At 41.5% G+C, this 7,887-nt stretch overlaps 1 protein-coding gene across 1 annotated transcript in view; it reads right to left on the bottom strand.

Annotated features, from left to right (window-relative positions):
- The window catches only part of SEC16A (SEC16 homolog A (S. cerevisiae)), a 26,120-nt gene extending 22,207 nt beyond the window's left edge, over positions 1-3,913 (bottom strand). Inside the window, 1 exon segment of the mRNA XM_009581518.1 lies at positions 134-3,913. Within this exon segment, the coding sequence (XP_009579813.1) occupies positions 134-3,913 (3,780 nt within the window).
- Between the last annotated feature and the right edge of the window lie 3,974 nt (positions 3,914-7,887).

Here is a 7,887-nt window from a genome sequence, read left to right as displayed (position 1 = left end):
TTCCCTACAATTAAATACTTAACACGAATGCTATACTGAATGTTGATCATTACACAACCGTTTAAACTCACAATTCAAAGATGAAAATTACTAATACATACTGGGGGGGGGGAAGGGAAAAATAAAAATTTACCATGTAATAAAGATGAGCTGCTGTTCTAGGGTCTGCAGGAGGATAAGATGGCGGATATGGAGGCTGGTAAGCATCATAAGGATGTCTATAGTAGTAGTAAGGGTTCTGGGGTGGACCAAAGGCATCCTGAGGAGTCTGAGGCAGGGATGGACGCTGCAGGTCTTGTTGCACATTTGGCATGACTGACTGACTGGTGGTGGTAGAAGGGGCTGTGGAAGTTGGAGCACCCAACGGCTGTCCAGACACTGGTTGCTTATCAGGACTCGTCTGATCGTACCTTGTTGCCAGCTGTGCTGAACCTGCCTCTTGGGGACCCACAGGTTGAGGATGGTTACTCATCACCTGGTTCTCACGCTGCTGTGATGCCTCCATGGCTTTAGTCCCTGCGACAATCTGGTAGTTTGAAGGAACGGAGGACTGCCCAGAAGATACTGGTTGCTGCATTTGAGCTGCTTGCATTTGTGGTTGAGATGGCAATGCTCCCTGTACAGCTCTGTCTGATACAGCCTGATGCTGTGCATCTTTTGTGACCTGTTGATAGAAATGTTGTTTGTCATGCATCTCAGGACCCACCTGACTAGCACTACCAGCTAACTGTTGAGGATATACTGGACCACCAGAAAGTGACTGATTATGCACCTGTACAGAATTACTTGCACTGCTTTTCTCCAATGTCCGTGATACTGTGAAGTCGAGCACTCCAGCAGCTTCTTCTTTGCTCTTTGAATGATTTGCAGAATTATTAGCCTGTACTACAGAATTAACAGGGGGGACTAGTGCACTTGCACTTCCACTGGGGAGATTCATCCCAGGAGAAACGGATGCGTTAGACCTTGGCTTGCTAGCAAGAACAAAACCTTCCATATTAACATTCTTTTGCCCTTCTGGAGCCAAATTAAGCGGAGTTTTCATAAGCAAGTTTGCAGGCTGATTAGAAGCAGTATCAGAGGAATTAACAGGGCTTTGTAATAAATTATGTTTTAACAGATTAGTATTTGGAAGTGCATTAACTAATAGAGATCCAACTTGCATCACAGGTGATGGCACGTTTTCCCCAGAAATGATCCCACCAGCATTTGAAGTTTGGGGACCCATTGCAGGCTTGTCCCCAACCCCAGAGTCCTTCATTGGCTGATTGTTTTCATTGCTGCTTAGCTGATTAGATAGAGAAATAGAAAAATTAATTGGCTGAGCCAAGTTATAGCTTTGATTAGGCTGAGCAATCAGGATAGGCTGATTTTGCAAAGACTCTGTAGGTGGAGAAGACAACAAACTTGCATAACCAGAACTTGCCTGAGACTGAAGTGCCTCCTCTTCTCCCATTTTGGGAGGATTCTCAAGATTTTCAGAAGATATATTTCCATCTTGAGAAAGCTGCACAGCAATAGTCCCTGGTTTACTTGGCTGCTGATTAGACAGGCCTTCTTCTGGTGGCTGAATGACTTCTACAGTTTGTTTGGCAGGTACGTACACTGCAGGAGCAGCAGGAGCTAGAAGCACATTTCCCCCAAAATTAGGTAACTCATTATGAGCCCACAAAGTTGTTGCTGGGCTATCACACTTCTTAACTGCTCCCTGAGCTCTTGTTGAGGACCTTCTCTCAGATACTGATTGTATGTTTTCCATAACAGGTCCAGAGTGCAACATATTTCCAGCTTCACCAGTGACTGCAAGAGGCAGTGGGTGTACCTGAGGCATGAAAATAGTTTCCAGATTATCTGGTGGCTGTTCAAGATTGCCTGGGGACGCAGCTGGTACAGCTGTATTCTTCTTGATATTCTTTTGGTTTGAGTGGTTCTCTCTTAATTCAACCACCATCTTTGCTTGGTCAATCTCTGCAGGTTTTATACCAACTCCATGGGACCTCACAGGTTCGAAAGAACTATTTGCACTCGTCTGAAATACCCCTGTAGGCTTAGGAGGACTTGGAGTTGGAGGCTGGGATAGATTACAGTGGTAGTTCTTGCCCAGGTTTAGCTCACTTGAATCACCTCCCAAAGGAGAGGAGTCAATCTGTTTAAAGAAGCTAGCAGAAGACTCTTCATCAGGCTTCCCGCTTTCTTGCTGAATAAATGTACCGACTTGCTCTTGAGGTCTTGCTGAGCTAGAAGCGCTCCTATGGCTAATGTTGCTATAGTTTGAAGATACACTGTCTGGCCGGACAGGATGAGGTAATGAATCAGGTGCCTCCAAATTTGGTCCTCCTTCAGCACGGCTCACAACAGCATTCTTTGGAAGCATCTGACCTGGAAAGGATCCATATCTGTACAGATCAGGACCAGCAGCAGGGGATGAAACACTGATGTTCTGTGGTTCACTTGGCAGCACTTCTTGATTCTGAATGCACTCCAGGTTCTCAACATTTTCATACTGTGACCCACCGTTCCCAGACGTGTCACCTATACGTGCCTTGTCATCACTAACATACATAGAGTGCTTAGCAGCCTGTGTCTCCTGCTGACTTACAATTTTAGGAAAGTACTGGACATCCATTCCTTTTTGTACCATCTCATTGGCTGAACCTGTACCAATCTGTGCCTGAGAGAGAACATTAGTTGCAACCCGCTGAGGATGCATCGGCTGGTGATACAAGGATGCTGAATTTGGCTGACAAGCATCAAACTCCGCTTTCTCAACTATGTAATTTTTTTCAGATGAAAGTATTTCTTCATTTTCTGCCTCATCCCCTTTGAAAAACATAGAGAGAGTTCCTGAATCTCGATCTGTGGGAATAGGCCTATTTGATGTTTCAGACATATCTGGAGACTGGGTTTTGGGGTTATTTTCCTGAGCTGTGGGAATGACAAAACTGAAGTCTTGCAATGGTGGCTGTGGGTAAAACTGTTCTTGGTATGGTTGACTTAACCAAGCGTTAGTCATTTCTGCGTTCTGCCTAAACACATTTCCAGGCTGGATGCTGTTCATGTGATGACTGCTATTTGCAGAGCCATTTTTCCCATTCTTTTCACAACCAACGGATAAAGGCGCTTGCATGATATTTTGTGGAATACCTTGATGTACAGGACCCTGCTGTAAATTTGTCTGTGGAGGAGGATGAGAAGTGCTAAGAGAAGACTGAGAAGGCGGCTCAGGATAGGGCACAAAATTTTGAACTGGAGACTGCAGGTTACCTTGAACAGGCCTCCACTGAGACGTAGGCTGCTGAGGCGGTGGAGGGAAGAGTGCTGTTGCATTGGGTCCTGAAGGAACATCATTTGGATCTCTACTAACATCTTGTCTACCTCCAGGTTTGTTTGATGCAGACACCATTCCAGGATGCACACTGAAAGAATTTTCAACTGCTGCTCCTGTATTATAATGCAATGGTACCACAGGCCCATGGAGTCCAAGATCTGCATTTGGATGCACTTCTGTAGTACTATTTATAACATATCCTGGGGACGGTGAAGGAATCGGAACATTAGAAAACGTATTGGTATTTATTCCCGGTTGAGATACAGGAGCTGATAAAGATGTATGTGGTCCATGAGGATTGTCCCCTGCACGTGACTGTGAAGTATGCATAATGGCTGGCTGCGGAAACACCGCTGGAGAAGAACTTTGCATAACCAATGCATTGCCCTTGGATGGATTATCTAAAGGGGAACCCTGTGGAGTTTGTCTGCCAAATGCAAAAGGGTCTGTCACAGGCTGCACTGGGGCAGATGTTGCATTTGCTCGTTTACTGAGCGAGCTGTTTCTCCAGTACATGTTCCGAGCAATGCCTGCAGGAGGTGGAGCTGCCGCTCCTGCTGGAACAGTCTGTGGAGGCTGCTGCATGATAGCCTTCTAGCAGGGTCAGATGCTAGATGACAAACTAGTAGTGGATGCCGTAGACAGATTCCTTCTTCCACCCTGTTGAGGCAAAATAGATGACAAGTCAGTTTCCTTTCTCAATACTTGCAGCACTTAAGCAATTTTTATTTTAGAAACAAAATTACTCAAAGAACTTGAAGCGGAAAATATCTCTCTCTTCTCCAGAACGCATAAGAAATTTACACATATCATTGTATTTCTAAATCTGAGTCCAGTATTAATGAAGTTTAATGCTGTGTGGTAACAATGCACATTATTTAACAACCATATTAACAAATAGCTTTAAGTAAGAGCTATTTGTAAGTTCAGTCCTGTACAAACGTTAAAATCTCAGACTGTTAAAGCACCAGTGGTATTATACTGTTACACTTCCCCAAATTTGTTTTAAGCAGAAGTATGCATCACAGACAAGACACAGCAGCAGACAACCTACAATAGAACCTGCTAGCACTATGGCAAACTCAATTTAATGATAGTTGAGAAATTATTATCTAACTCTAATTCTATGATTCTATGATCTTCAGCTCTGTTGCACTGTTGCTCAATGTGAATGGACCTTTTTACAGGTAAGATGAGAAGCAAGCATCTCAAGAAAGAATTCATCAGATGTTATTCCCCTCAACAGAACACAGTCCATTTTTGTTTTAATAAAGAAAACATTGTGTAGGACAGTAGTGTTACTGAATTTGAGAAAGGCAACCGGGTTTTCATCACAAATATTATTTCTTCTAGATGAATGCTGCATAATAGTAAAACTGCATTTAAGAATATAAAAGACAATCAACTCCCCCCACCTATTAATTAATCAATGTTCTCGCTTTAACACTAGTTGGACTTTGGCACTGTATCAGAGTAATAGCTATATTTCAGGGTGGAAAGGACAGGCACAGAATTATTCCAACTCTGCCAGCAAGAACTCCAAACAATACCAGTTAGGAATTTGGTACACAGGAAGTTCAGTAAATTAATCAGGAACATGTATTTTTCAATTTTATCACCCCTTAACAATCTGGGGAGGAGGGAAGCTGACAAGACTAGAGTTCTTCTTCAGTACTTGTCCAGTTCAGCTCAGTGAAGCTTTTGCAACACGTGATAGACTTGTTTTCTAACAGTACACAACAAATATGGTTTATATCATGTAGAATGAAGTACCCACAGCGATTGTTTCACACCAGATGTACTTCTGTTTATAGAAGACAGACAAAAGCTGTGTAATTTTTAGCTGGTGTGTTTTGGTTTTTTTTTTTGTGTGTTGTTTTTTTTTTTTTTAAAGATTCAGCATCTTGTCAGTAAGAATAATAAAATGGGAAGCCAGAAAAGTCAGATGTTTGTAATCAAGCAAAAATTTTAATAGCTGTAGAGAAGTTCAAATGCAAAACACTTCTAGTTAACAAAAATACATATTGAGTGAACACTGCGTAACTACATGTAATTCATAAAGATTTATAGCTAAAAAATTCCAATAAAAAGCATACTGACCAGTACCACAGCATGATCTATACAGACTTTATTGGACACCAGTACAAATTACTCTAGGGAAAAAATCTCTTCTACTCATCATTGCAGAATCCAACAGTCCTATGTATAATGCAGGTCCCTCTTTCAGAGGGCCTAAAGTACCAGTCAACAGAGACTCTCTCAATTTCTCCCCCATATTCATATATTTCATAGCCATATCTTAAGTTAAGACTTCGTAAATTTGTTAAAATTTGTGCTTTGTTAAAACGGGAAAGAAGACCAGAAACCGACTTCAACAGAAAAGCATTAAATAGAAAGCTTCATTAGTTTCATGCATTACTTGCATATGTCTTCAACATTCTTTTTAAAACACAGCTGCCTGTTGAATTCCTATCAAGGAATACTTACACAAAGGTTTTCGTGCTTTGCAATCTTTTCTCCTATTACGATACCGAGGTGAAGGTTTTCCAGCTGGCCATGCTTACTGCCAACCATGGAAACCCTGCCTAAACACCCACCTCAGTTTACACACGCTTAAGAAACCCCAGGCTGTTCTGGACATCCCCCATTTATTTTTCATCATGTTCGTTACTGTATTAACCTAACTGCAAAAACTCCTCCCTCCCCTCCAAATAAACTAGTGTTTTTATGCAACATACTGCAAAGTGGGGAGGGAAAAAAGCTAATTAAAACATCTGCCAAGACAGTTACCACCTGGAAAGCACTAGCTTAACTGAACAAAATGTTGCTATCTACCTAACTATCTACCTAGTTCTGTTCTTAATAGGAAAGCTGTTTCTGAAATACAGTTGAGCACAAAAGCCAACTGTTTTTACAACTTAAATACCCACTTCCAAATTTCTAACATGGACTTCACTCCTTACAGTGTCTTATCAGATGTAAACAAAGAAAAAATCCTAATACTTTACCACATTTTTGTAACAACCAGTACCAGTAACTAGCTAATTAAGTGTAGAGTTCTACTTTAAAGCACTGGCTTGCCATTCCTATAACAAGATCTCTAATGTTGCATTACAGGAGTTCAGTATGATAGTATCAGATTCCTTACAGAAGGAAAGTTAATATTAACAGAACTGCACACAGTAGTAAAAGCATGCAAGATTTGAAGAATTAAGTCCAAATAAAATGAACATGCCCGTGTCAGGTAATTTAAACAGAAGATACCAACTCGGTGATACTGACTCTCCCCACCCCCAAGCCAGTATTAACAGAAATGCTGATTTTAAGAAATTTATAACTGAGAAATAACTATGTAATTTAAGAGCAATCCATCTCTGCTTTATCTAGTTTGGAAATTCTTAACTTTCAGCAGGTTTATTAGTAGATAATGCAGAGCAGCCTCTAAACATTAGTCACCAGAAATAACAATTGCAGAAGGTGTTTCCAGACATGCCAAGAAAATGTTACCAAAGAGGAAAAAAAAAGATTAAAATTACCCTTTAGACAAGGCCACCAATAAATTTCACCTGACGAGCTCTATAGTCATGATTAGTTTTAAACTCCTCTGTGAAAATTTATCTGCATGAAGGAATAATTTATTTGGGGGAATTAATTTAATCCTCCAAGGGACATAAGCTAAATAAATTATTCTTAAACAAGAGTAAGTATGCCCACAAAGCAGGTTAAAGAGTACTAATATTAATTCTCATGTGTGCCTATATATACACACACATTTGCACACATATGTGCATGTACCAAACAACAAACAACATGTTCACATACACAGATTCCTAACAACGAGAACAAAGTAAATAAAAAAACCCACTGCAATTCCAAAGACAAGAATAGCTGAAAAATGAGATTTGCAGCTTCAAAATCAGTATCTGGGACACTAGTTTTTCTGATTTTTTTTTTCTATATAGACAGCTGCACATCTGCACACAGGTGGATGACACTCAGACTGAACACATTCTACATCTTTAGTACTGCTGATAGCTTCCTACCGGCTTTCTCATAGTTACAAATGTTATTCAGCGAAAAGAGCTCTTTGGGAATCAAAAACACAGAGCTTAAAATGATTCACACACAGCAGCAGCAGCAAACATTCCCATTTGTTTTGTAAAGGAGACTGTCTACCAGTTCATCACACCAGCAGGTCCTGAACACTTTCAGGCAACTGTACTACTGAGTCAGCACCAGTTGCTACTCCAATAAAGCACAGACCTATGACACTTGACAAGTCGGAAAAACAACCCTGAGTTGCGAGAAGTATTGTGTCTCGTCAAAGGAAATACGCAATAACGAACGTCAGGCGATACTTCTGACCCCAGGACCTCTTTTTCTCTCCCCCACCCCATGAAATATTACTCGGAACGCCTGCAGTGTGTGCGCCGGTCCCACCGTGGCACTCGAGGCGACCCAGAACAGCCCAAATCCTGCAGGAAAGACGCCTCGGCAGCCCAGCCCCGCTGACTGCGGCAGTGCTTCACCGCTTCGCCCCTCCTTGCGGCATCACAACC

The sequence above is a fragment of the Fulmarus glacialis genome, unplaced genomic scaffold, assembly GCF_000690835.1.
Source record: "Fulmarus glacialis isolate BGI_N327 unplaced genomic scaffold, ASM69083v1 scaffold11817, whole genome shotgun sequence".
Classification (NCBI taxonomy): domain Eukaryota; kingdom Metazoa; phylum Chordata; class Aves; order Procellariiformes; family Procellariidae; genus Fulmarus; species Fulmarus glacialis.
Note: the sequence above shows the minus strand (reverse complement) of the source record. Positions and strands in the feature narration are given on the sequence as shown.